At 36.9% G+C, this 12984-nt stretch overlaps 1 protein-coding gene across 2 annotated transcripts in view; it reads left to right on the top strand.

The window, feature by feature from the left end:
- The window catches only part of CD2AP (CD2 associated protein), a 155380-nt gene that overhangs the window by 59395 nt on the left and 83001 nt on the right, over window positions 1–12984 (top strand). For both annotated transcript variants that reach the window (XM_010386622.2, XM_010386623.2), the window contains exon 4: window positions 8942–9042. In XM_010386622.2, the coding sequence (XP_010384924.1) occupies window positions 8942–9042 (101 nt within the window). The remainder of the gene's footprint in view (window positions 1–8941; window positions 9043–12984) is intronic.

Below are 12984 nucleotides of genomic sequence, written 5' to 3'. Positions count from 1 at the left end.
ATTACATATACTGCTTTCTAGCATTGTTGCCTCAAGGTGGATGGTTTCAGCAGTTCTGATGATGTTGAATTCTGAAACTGCTTGGGGATTGGGGGACAAATAACAGTTTTATATCATACAACTGAACCTGTATATAGAATTTCTGTGCTCAGGGAGAATTTTTAGAGTAAAACCCACAGGAGGTTTTTTCATGACCTCTGTCCATAGTAAAATCCGTTTACAACTTTCTTTCACTCGAGGGAGCTATAAAGGGATACGGTTTTTCTTGAGTAGAGGTTAGACAAAGAGGTTGAAGGTTCTGAATATTTTTTTCACTTTATCTTCTAATAGGAAAGGATACAGTAAATTCTGCCTTTCATAAGAACACTGGATGTAAATTATTTTCTCTTGTAAGAAGGAAAAGTCATTATGTAGTTGGTGCCAGGAAGCTTAGGCCTTTTTTTCCTAAGGATCTTCCATAACTTGTTTTTAAAGTACATGTGCTGCAAGGACTAAATTGGTCATTTGGTCTCAGCTAACATTTAAAGCAAGATGCAGGTTGTTTTTGCTTTTCTGTTTTCCTGTCATTTATGTATTATTTAATGTTTATTAAACTTGATATTATTTTTTGTTACTGTTTGGATCATATCTCTGATTTCCAAAATAGATCACTTATTTAAAAGTGACTCATTGTATTGTTACGTAGTAGCAGATACAACTCACCAGTACTATTAATGTTAATTTAAAAAACCCAAAACCATTGTATTAATATAAGGTTGATAGTATAAAGACTGCAGTATATATGTTCAGTTTAAATCCCTGTGTGCCAAGACAAAGTGAATCTGTGTATGTGTTGAATTTTATCTAAGCAACTACAAAGGAGAGGTTCAAATAAGTGTAATGATGTTGAGTATCCAAAAACTGGATTGGACTAGTGAGCTATTCTTCTCTAGTCTCTAGTATATTGGCTTTTTTGGGGTGGTAATGAAGCTGTGAAAACTTTTGCTATGATCCATTACTAAACATGGTAGCTCATTTAGTAAAACAAGGAAGTATTAATTTTTTTTTAGAGCAAACATAGAATAGTGCTTTACAGGAAAAAGTTGATTACGTTGCTAAAGTCAGAGAAGAGAACAAATGTACATTTCTCAGAGCAAAAACAGGTTGCAAGTCACATTACTTCTGACACCCTTGTAAAATCAGCCACAAAGATAATGGTAAAATATTGTGTTTAGAGAGTAAATAATTGACGTGTTTCAGCATCAGAATATTAACAGTCAGTGTGGAATGTTGGTAGATGTTTCACTTTACATTTGGAGGAAATCCATACCAGATGAAATCTCTTGGCACAAATGAGGGAATACATAGTGTTTGCTAATTGTATTTCCTTAGTAGTGGAAACTCATGCTACAGCAGAAGTGATTTTTCATTTAGTTACTTATTTTGAATTAAAAGATACATTGAGATTGATACTAATAGATCACTAGTGTTTATACTGCAAGGGATGATGTTGCACATGAAAAGTTCGTTGAAAGAATGCCAGTCTACACATTACTTCACTCCCATAAAACATTTGGGTAGCAAATCGTATGCTTTCTTATTTTGAATCAGTGCTGAAGAAAATAGTAACATTCTGAAAACTGTCAAATTATGTCCACTGACTATACGTCTTTGTAGTATACTTTTTGAAAAAATGAGCATGCTGGTTCATGGTCACTCTTTGACATTGAAATATTCTGACTGATAAGGGGAAAAAGACTCACTCAAATGAGTAGATCATCTCGGGGTTAGAACACCCTACCTTCTTGAACAGGTAGGCTGTTCTAACTTTCTATTTTATTTAGAAAATTTTAAAATACCTAGAAAAGTTGAAGGAATAATTGTGCAGTGAACATAGTATACCCTTCACCTGCGTATGCGCGTATGCTGTTAACATTTTGTCACATTGGCTTTATCTTTATATACATATACTTTTTTAATGGAATCAGTTGAAAGTATGCTACAGACATAATACTTCACCTCTGAGCACATTGTGTGTTTCTCCATGATAGTGATAATGAAGATTTTCTAAAATTTTGAGTGTCTTAAGTAGAACATCTCAGCAAAGTAGGCAGTATCTTGAACAGTTTGAGCCTTTCACTTAATGGCCTAAGCATTACGATTTTTTTATTGCTAAGGATGAGAATTTTTTTTTTTTTTTTGATACAGAATCTCAGGTTGGAGTTCATTGGCACAGTCTCAGCTCACTGTAACCTCAGCCTCCCCAGTAGCTGGAATTACAGGAACACGCCTCCATACCCGGCTAATTTTTTCTATTTTTAGTAGAGATGGGGTATCACCATCTTGGCCAGGCTGGTCTCAAACTCCTGGCCTCAAGGGATCTGCTCACCTCAGCCGCCCAAAATGCTGGGATTACAGGCCCAAGCCACTGCTCTGGGTGAGAAAATTTTTTAAAAAGATTCAACTGTATGAATGGCTGATTGATACATATGAATGATGTATTTATACATCATTCATGTATTCATGTAATGAGTATTTCATTACATGAAAATGATGTATTCATTCATCATTCATGTAAAATGACTGAATCAGTGTTTCTTTTAACATTTGATTATATGCTTATTGAAGAAATAAATTGATTTTTATTTATTTGTTTTTTGAGACAGAGTTTCGGTCTTCTCTCCCAGGATGGAGTGCAGTGCCATGATCTCGGCTCACTGTACCCTCTGCCTTCCAGGTTCAAGTGATTCTCCTGCCTCAGCCTCCCAAGTAGCTGGGATTATAGGCGTGTGCCACCATGCCCAGCTACTTTTTGTATTTTTGGTAGAGACAGGGTTTTACCACGTTGGTCAGGCTGGTCTCAAACTCCTGACCTCAGTTGATCCACCTGCCTCGGCCTCCCATAGTGCTGGGATTGCAGGTGTAAGCCACTGCGCCTGGTGGAGAAAGAAATTGATTTTAAAAATTCACTAAATACATTTTAGGGCTTTAATAGAACCTGAAGATATTTTTCCCAGAGCCAGCTGGAACCAAAAATTGGGTCAGAAATCCTTTTGCTGTTATTTCTGAAGTTTTAGCATTCAACCTCCCACTTCTTATTGAGGTATGCTCTTATTTAAGCATTTAATGGAAACATTAAAAACAGTCTTCAGTGATAAATGGTTTCATAATTTAAGAGCTTTGTTTGATCTAAATAGTTACATCTATTTTTCAGACATGAAATACCTAACTATTCTTGATGACCCACGTTTAGAAATTAAAGATTTTCTGTTTTATTAGAAAAAGAACAAGAGCAGAAACTTTACTGAGTCTGAAATTTCACACAGTTTGGTTTTGTTTTTTAAAAATACTAAACATGTAAAGTTTTCTGAAATTTTTGAACTCGCGTGTGTCAAACGCCTTTATATCTGTGGGTAGCATGATCATGAGAAACAGTTAAATCTGCCACATAAAGCTGAGTATGGATGATGATTCAGAATTCACAGTGTAGCAGGGGTGAACATCAATTTACTATAAAATAGAGATAGTCATAATTTTCTCATAAGATGTAAGAGGCATTAACATGTTAAGTAATTATAAGTACTTGATAAATGTTTACAGTTATTCTGGTGTTTTATACTATATATTCAGAACTGTATGAGAGACATGTGCAGTGATAATTTAGATGAAAAGGTAATTTTGTACTGGGGTTGTCAAGCAAAGTGTATTGAAGCTCTTCTTTAGGTAGGACATACAAGCACATGGAGATTGGGAGAACAGCATTCAAGGAAGAAATGCAGCCTTTGGCAGAACCACAGAAATAAGCAAGTATGTGGTATTTTGGGGGAGTAAAAATCCAGTGTGACTAGGCTATATGAGCTATGTCAAAGTACTATGTAATCTGTAATGGCAACAGCATACTATAGTGGAAAGATTTAAGGCTTCGAAGCGGGCATAATATTCCAGAAGTGGATATAATTTTAGTTTTGCCTCATTTTAGCTATGTGGTCTTTGATGGATTATTTAACTTTTTATTTCCTGTTTTTCTCATTGGTAAATGAGATAGTGAGTGTTAATGCTTTGTTGTGTGGGAGATGTGAAGAATTTAGAATAGTGCTGGTACATGAAAGAAATGCAGTATGTCCCTGCCTTTGCTGTACCTCCTTTATTCTCTCCCTTGTTAGTAACTTTACTTACATAATGATTTTTAAAAGACAATTTTTGTACAATTTTTTTGTAGAACTGAAAAGTATTAAAGGTTACTTGTGATAAGAAAATGCTAATAGCTGGGTGTGGTGGCTCACACCTGTAATCCCAGCACTTTGGGAGGCTGAGATGGGTGGATTGCTTGAGCCCAGGAGTTTAGGACCAGCCTGGGCAACATGGCAAACCCCATCTCTACACACACACACACAAAATACAAAAATTAGCCCAGCATGGTGACGAGTGCCTGTGGTCCCAGCTACTTGAGAGGCTGAGGTGGAAGGATTGCTTGAGCCTGGGAGGCAGAGGTTGCAGTGAGCAGAGTTCATACTACTGCCTGGGTGACAGAGTGAGGCCCTGTGTCCAAAAAAAAAAAATACTAGTTAACAGTTTTTTTAAAAAATGGACTTAACTTCATTGACACCTCTTCTTTTTTGTGCTTAACATGGGTTCTGATACATTATAGAAATTAACATTTATTGACTTTGTACAGTTCAAAATGTGAAAAATCTCAAAGTCCCCCTTAATTGTGCTGGCAGTTAAATTAATGGATCGATTCAATGTAGGCAGTCACCTCAATTTATGAGTGAACCCTACTTAAATATGAAATAATGTGGAATTATTTTTTTCTTTTTAAAATAAATGACTCATAGTTTGTGGTAATAATTGCTATTTAGATGCTTTTATCTAATGTGACTCCTTCCTTTGATTAAATGAATCTTTTTTTTTTTTTTGCAAATGATTCTATTAATACAAACTACTTGGGAAAAATTATGCTTAGTGTGAGAGGAAGAAATAAAGTTCTCGGGTAAAATATAGCTAGGCTGCTCAAACTTCATTGACCTCCCTGAGTGGGGGCTAATGAGTAGTCCATTTCACCTTAAGTACAATTTTAAGAGATATTAACATTCATGAAAAAGAAACCACATTTTAAAAAAGGTCTGAAATTATCAGAACGATAGAAAGGATTTTATTCTTGTAAGAGCACCTTGAGCAAAATAGACATTTCTTTTCAATAGTATGGATTGTTTGCCTCTTGTCTATGAAGTGCTAACTGCCAGTAACACATTAATGAACACATTTTCTCAAGGTCACTGGAACAACTTGCAAAGGTATTTAGGGATTCTGTATCTTAAGAGATGAGAAGTTTTCCTGTAGCATGCATAAAACTATTTAAATTACTTAAAATTTTACCTTGAGGTCTGGTGAAAGGTGAAATGTGAAAAATTTTACTCTGAACTCTAGGTTAGTTAAAAAATTATGGTCATTGTTTACTTTCTTTTTTCCTTTTTTTTTTTTTTTTTTTTTTGAGGTGTAGTCTTGCTCTGTTGCCCAGGCTGGAGTGCAGTGGCATGATCTCAGCTCACTGCAAGATCCGCCTCCCAGGTTCATGCCCGTTCTCCTGCCTCAGCCTCCTGAGTAGCTGGAACTACAGGCACCCACCACCATGCCCGGCTAATTTTTTGTATTTTCGGTAGAGACGGGGTTTCACTGTGTTAGCCAGGATGGTCTTGATCTCCTGACCTTGTGATTTGCCTGCCTCGGCCTCCCAAGGTGCTGGGATTACAGGCGTGAGCCTCCACGCACAGTCTGTTTACTTTCTTTGGCTTCTTTTATTATAAAAACTACAGTAAAAAGTCAGATACAAATTAATTGCTTTAGGAAGGGGAAAAAAACTTACACAGATGTAACTTTCTTATTTGGAGACTCAATTATTTTATCTACTTGATGGTTATGTCTGTTTTGTACCTCTCCATGCTATTGGTTGCATGTAATGTGCTTGTTTTGTTGTTTTGGGGGTGAAGTTAGATTACTTTTTGTCTTGATAAACAATGTCATAGATCCACAGAATGTTGGAGCAGAATGTTGGAGCTGTAGTGGTTTTCTAGTTCCGTGATGTAATTTTATGGCCCAGGAAATTGATTCCTAGAGAATTTCAGTGAAATAACTAGATTATGACAACTGTACCAGAACATACATCTCTTCTGACTTCCAGTACAGCTGATATTTCTATTGTAGCATGACATCTTTCTTTACAAAGAGTTTATTTGGAGATCATGATTTGATGCAGTGAAATTCTGCCTGTCCAGATTACTTCTTAGGATTCTCCTTTGTTGTCCTCTCTCCTTAGAATTGTTGTATCACCAAATCCTACTTCGTTAGTAAAACTGTTTTCCTTGCTCTAAAATACCTGCCACATCTGTCCCACCTTCTTGTATCTTACTCATATTTTATTGTATAACTCTGTTATTGTTTCTTCTTTGAAGCCTTCCATATCTGCTCTAGTTCAAACCTGTCCTTTCTCATTTTTGAAATATTTGTGGTTTGTGTTAAATATTTTACTCTCATTATGTATTCAAGTTTTATTACTAATTATTTTTTTAGTGTGTGTGTTTTCTTCTCAAGTTGTGTTCTTTAAGTGTGCATTTAAATTATTAAGAAAAATCTTGTTAGGATTGTTGTTGATAGGCTATTGATGGAATGTAGACACTCGTGATAATATTGGTTGACAATGATGCCATATAGTTAAACCTAGATATTTGTTTATTAATTCATTCAAAAATACGTAGCAGATACTCTTGTGGATTGAATTATGGTTCTTTCCAAAATTCATGTTGAAATTTAATTTCCATTGTGATATTAATAGGTGGATCTTTTTGAGAAATGATTAAGTCATGAGGACTGTGCTGTCATGAATGGGTTCGTGCCTTATGAAAGGGCAGGAGGGAACTAGCTTAGTTCTTTTTTTGCCCTTCTGACATGTGATGACATATGTAGAGGGCTCTCACCAGATATAAAGTCTGCTGGCACTTTGATCTTGGATTTTTCAGACTCCAGAACAGTGAGAAGTAAATTTGTATTATCTTCATTACCTAGTCTCAGGTATTTTGTTACAGCAGCACAAATAGACCGTATCAGATATCTAGAATAAGCCAGGCACTATGCTAGGTGCTGGGTAGGTTGCAGAAGTAAATAGGGGGTAAGTACAGGGTGCTAGAGTAGCACAAAGGAAAAGTATTTAATTTAGAAAGCTATTTGTGGCTGGGCGCAGTGGCTCACACCTGTAATCCTAGCACTTTGGGTGGCCAAGGTGGATGGATCTACCTGAGGTCAGGAGTTTGAGACCAGCCTGATCAGCATGGTGAAACCCCGCCTCTACTAAAAATACAAAAATTAGCCAGGCGTGGTGCCGCTCTCCTGTAATCCCAACTACTCAGGAGGCTGAGGCAGGAGAATCGCTTGAACCCGGGAGGCAGAGGTTGCAGTGAGTCGAGATTGTGCCACTGCACTCCAGCCTGGGCAACAGAGCGAGACTCTGTCTCAAAAAAAAAAGAAAAAAAAAAAGAAAGCTATTTGGGAGTGCCTTCTAAGCTGAGAAATGAAGATGAGTTGAAGGTGGGCTTCGTGGGTGAAAGTAAAGTTCCTTGACAAAAAAAAACAGTACATTGAAGTGTGAGATGGAATAGGGTATTCCATTTTCAAGAAATTAAAGATCAGGGTGACTGAATTATTGGGTACAAGATTGGAATAGGGTATTCCATTTTCAAGAAATCAAAGATCAGGGTGACTGAATTATTGGGTACAAGATTGAGAATCACCGAGGGATCTTGTTAATGTGCACGCTCTGATTCAAAATTCAGTCTGCTAGGGCTACCATAACAAAATACCACAGACTTAGTAGCTTTAACAGATTTATCTTCTCACAGTTTTGGACGATTAGAAGTCCAAGATCAAGGTGCTGTCAGGGTTGGTTTCTGGTGATGCCCCTCTTCTGGCTTGTAGAGGACCACTGTCTCCTTGTTTTCTTGCTTGGTCTTTCCTTTGTATTGGAGGGCTGGGGAAGGCAATGGTGGGCTGATGTCTCTTCCTCTTTTGTAAGGATACTAGTCCTATCTCATTAGGGTGTTAATCCTTAGGACCTCATTTAACCCTATTTACCACTTCCACAAAGGCACTATTGCCAAACTCATTGGGTGCTAGGGTTTCAATATATGAATCTTGAGGGAACTTTTTACTCAGTCCCTGTTAAGTAGATGTGGGTTGGAGCTTAAGTTAGTACATATGTCACAAGCTCCCGGGTTATACTGTTGCTGCTGGTCTAAGAAACACACTTGGAATATCAAGAAGTAGTCAGCTATTCCTGGTAATCCACCCATAGCTGCTTAATGATTCATTTTTGAAGATGGGAGTGAGTCTGAGTTCTCAGTTCGTAGAGCTTGAGAAAGGTTGAGAACACAAGTCCGAATGGTTATAAATGATCATTTCTGAATAAATGAAGCTTGTTTGAAAAGCGAAAGTAAAATTATCTTCACATAAGTGAGTTTCATTTTTAGCTGTCTGAAAATAGTTATTAAAGAAGACAAAATAAATTTCAGATTTGTACATATTACTGCTTCTTTCTACAGTCGTATAAGTACTAATTTTAAGTAGTATTCCGAGACTTGATTAGGAAGTAGTCTGAAAATCACTAACCTAGAGAATTTGTCTGATGAATTTGTTGTACCAAGTGTCTTTTATTGTCTGTTTTTTTTAGTCTCAAAAATGGTAATGGGTATTTGGATATTTTGCTTTTGTGCAAATGGTGGGATAAGATGTATAAGCAGATTTTATTGCCTGAAGCCTTAATATTTGTAGTGTGGGGCTTGGGGTAAAAAGCTAACCAGGGCTGATTGTGATTAGCTGTTTAGAATGTCCTATGACTATAAACATGGCATGTAAATATACTGTTTGCAAAAATGATCTTTCTTAATCTAATTTCTTATTATGTTACTTTCTTTAGAGACCAAGAAGCGTCAGTGTAAAGTTCTTTTTGAGTACATTCCACAAAATGAGGACGAACTGGAGCTGAAAGTGGGAGATATTATTGATATTAATGAAGAGGTAAGGAAAAAATGTGTTACAGATAAAACAGCAATGGTAATTGATGCTGTGGATTTTAGAAAAATTAATTGTAAGAATATTAGTCTTTTGTGAGAACTGTTGTCACTTTTAAAAAAATTAAATTTTAAAATATAAGAGTTTCTTTACTCATCAGTGCTGTATTTATGTATGTATTTGTATTTCCTGCCTTTAGGAATAAAAATGCCCCTTTAAAGCTAAACATTAATGTAATCTAAGTAGTTAAGAACATAAACAAGACTTTTCTTTGATTCTGAATTTACCATAGGCACAAAGCAGTGAAATAGAAGGAATTTTGCCTTTTGTGTAATAAAGGAATACAAAGCAAAATCTTTTTAAAAGCTCTGCCTGGTTTGAATTATCACATTCAAATATTAATAAAAATACTTTGCTACGTTTTGGTATCTTAGAAAGGGATTTTAAAGTATTTTAAAAACCGAGAGATCATGGTGGACAGGAGGCAGGACTAGATTGCAGCTCCCACTGGGCCAGACAGAGCAGCATGTGGAGGCTCACATCGTGAACTTTTGCTCTAGATTGACTACGGGAATACGTTAGGAAAGCGGAGAGAACCCACAGACCCTCTGAAGGAAGGCAGCTGCTCCTGTAGGACCCGGGAGACACCCCAGATACTCAGTCACAGCAAGATCCGCCCAAGGAGAGTCTGAGATGAGACATGCCTAGCCCTGCCCTCACCTAATGGTCCTTCCCTACCCACCCAAGTAACTGAAGACAAAGGGCATATACTTTTGGGATTTCCAAGACCCTGCCCACCACCTGTTCCTCCCCATACTACATAGCTAATGCTCTCTTGAGAGTGCCACCTCCCAGCAGGAAGCCAACCAGCACAAAAATAGTGCATTAAACAACCAGAGCTAAGGAGCTTCACAGAGTTCATTTCAACCTGCCCCCACTCCCACCTCCAACCCCAACTGCCACTTCCACCAGAGCAGGTGCTGGTATCCACGGCTAAGAGACCCACAGATGGTTCACGTCATGGGACGCTGTGCAGACAACCCCCAGTACCAGCCCAGAGCCTGTAGACTAGCTGCATGGCAGAAGAGAGATAATCACTACAGTTCGGCTCTCAGGAAGCCACATCCCTGGGAAAAGAGGAAGAGTACTACATAAAGGAGCACCCCATGGGACAAAAAGAATCTAAACAGCCTTGAGCCCTACACTTCCCTCTGACAGAGCCTTCCCAAATGAGAAGGAATCAGAAAACCAACTCTGGTAATAAGACAAAACAAGGTTCTTTACCGCCCCCCAAAAATCACACTAGCTCACCAGCAAGGGATCCAAACCAAGAATAAATCCCTGATTTACCTGAAAAAGAATTCAGAAGGTAAGTTATTCAGCGAATCAGGGAGACATCAGAGAAAGATGAAGCCCAATTTAAGGAAATAAAAAAAACGATAGAAGAAGTGAAGGGAGAAGTATTCAGTGAAATAGATACCATAAATAAAAAATAATCAAAACTTCAGGAAACAATGGATGCACTTACAGAAGTGCAAAATGCTCTGGAAAGTTTCAGCAATAGAATTGAATAAGCAGAAGAAAGAACTTCAGAGTTTGAAGACAAGGTTTTTGAGTTAACTCAATCCAACAAAGACAAAGAATAAGAAAATATGAACCAAGCCCCCATGAAGTCTGGGATTATGTTAAATGACCAAACCCAAGAATAATTGGCCTCCTTGAGGAAGAAGAGATATCTAAAAGTTGAAAAAACATATTTGGGGGAATAATCAGAAAAACTTCCCCGGCCTTGCTACAGACCTAGACATCCAAATATAAGAAGCTTAAAGAACACTTGGGAAATTTATCACAAAAAGATTATTGCCTGGGCACATTATCTTCAGGTTATAATTGGCCTTCCTGAGGAAGAAGAGATATCTAAAAGTTGAAAAAACATATTTGGGGGAATAATCAGAAAAACTTCCCCGGCCTTGCTACAGACCTAGACATCCAAATATAAGAAGCTTAAAGAACACTTGGGAAATTTATCACAAAAAGATTATTGCCTGGGCACATTATCTTCAGGTTATAATTGGCCTTCCTGAGGAAGAAGAGATATCTAAAAGTTGAAAAAACATATTTGGGGGAATAATCAGAAAAACTTCCCCGGCCTTGCCAGAGACCTAGGCATCCAAATATAGGAAGTTCAGAGGACACCTGGGAAATTTATCACAATAAGATTATTGCCTAGGTACATTGTCGTCAGGTTATCTAAAAGTTAAGACGAAGGAAAGAATTTTAAGAGCTGTGAGGCGGAAGCACCAGGTAACGTATAAAGGACAGTCTATCAGATTAACAGCAGATTTCTCAGCAGAAACCATACAAGCTAGAAGGGATTGGGGTCCTATCTTGAACCTCCTCAACAAAACAATTATCAGCCAAGAATTTTGTATCCAGCAAAACTTAGCTTCATAAATGAAGGAAACATACAGTCTTTTTTCAGACAAACAAATGCCGAGAGAATTTACCACTACCAAGCCAGTACTACAAGAACTGCTAAAAGGAGCTCTAAATCTTGAAACAAATCCTGGAAACACATCAAAATAGAACCTGTTTGAAATATAAATCTCACAGGACCTATTAAAACAAAAATACAAGTTAAAAAGCAAAAACAAAAAGCAAAAAAACCAAAGTATACAGGCAACAAATACCCCAGTGAATGGAATGGTATCTCACATCTCAATACTAATGTTGAATGTAAATGGCCTAAATGCTCCATGTAAAAGATACATAACTGCAGAATGGACGGGAATTCAACAACTCTCTGCTGCCTTCGAGAGACTCACCTAACACTTAAGGAATTACAAACTTAAGGTAAAGATGTAGAAAAAGATATTTCATGCAAATGGACAGCAGGAGTAGCTATTCTTATATCAGACAAAACAAACTTTAAATTAACAGCAGTTTAAAAAGACAAAGAGGGACATTACATAATGATAAAAGGCCTTGTCCAACAAGAAAACATCACATTTCTATATATATATATATATGCACCTAACACTGGAGCTCTTTAATTTATAAGACAATTACTAATAGGCCTAAGAAATGAGATAATAACACAATAATAGTGGGGGACTTCAGTACTCCACTGACAGCACTAGACAGGTCATCTAGACAAAGTCAACAAAGAAACAATGAATTTAAACTATACCCTGGAACAAATGGAGTTAACAGATATTTACAGAACATTCTGCTCAACCACCACAGAATATACATTCTATTCAACATAGGCCACAAAATGAGCCTCAGTAAATTTAAGAAAATTGAAATTATATCAAGCACTCTCACACCACAGTGGAATAAAACTGGAAATCAAAGGAGTCTGCAAAACCATGCAAATAATGGAAATTAAATAACCTACTCCTGAATGATCATTGGGTCAGAAATGAAATCAAGATGGAAATTTAAAAATTCTTCTTACTGAACAACAATAGTGACACACCTTTCATGACCTCTGGGATACAGCAAAGGCGGTGCTAAGAGGAAAATTAATAGTTAATAACCTAACTTTTAACTTAAGTCAACTTAAAAGTTAAAAGTTGATAGCCCTAAATGCCTACATCAGAGACTATGAAAGAGCACGGACAGACAATCTAAGGTCACCCAACGAGAGAAAGAAGAACAAACCAAACCCAAACTCAGCAGAAGAAAGGAAATAACCAAGATCAGAGCAGAACTAAGTGAAATTGAAACAAACAAACAAACAAACAAAAAAAAAAGATAAATTAAAAACTGGTTCTTTGAAAAGATAAATAAGATTGAGAGACCATTAGCAAGATTAACCAAGAAAAGAAGAGAGAAAATCCAAATAAACTCATTTAGAAACAAAACTGGAGATATTACAACTGACACCACAGAAATACAACAGATCATTCAAGGCTACTATGAACTTTTTTCCGTGCATAAACT

This window comes from Rhinopithecus roxellana, chromosome 4 (genome assembly GCF_007565055.1).
Source record: "Rhinopithecus roxellana isolate Shanxi Qingling chromosome 4, ASM756505v1, whole genome shotgun sequence".
NCBI classification, from domain to species: domain Eukaryota; kingdom Metazoa; phylum Chordata; class Mammalia; order Primates; family Cercopithecidae; genus Rhinopithecus; species Rhinopithecus roxellana.
This window is presented reverse-complemented; position numbering and strand designations above follow the sequence as displayed.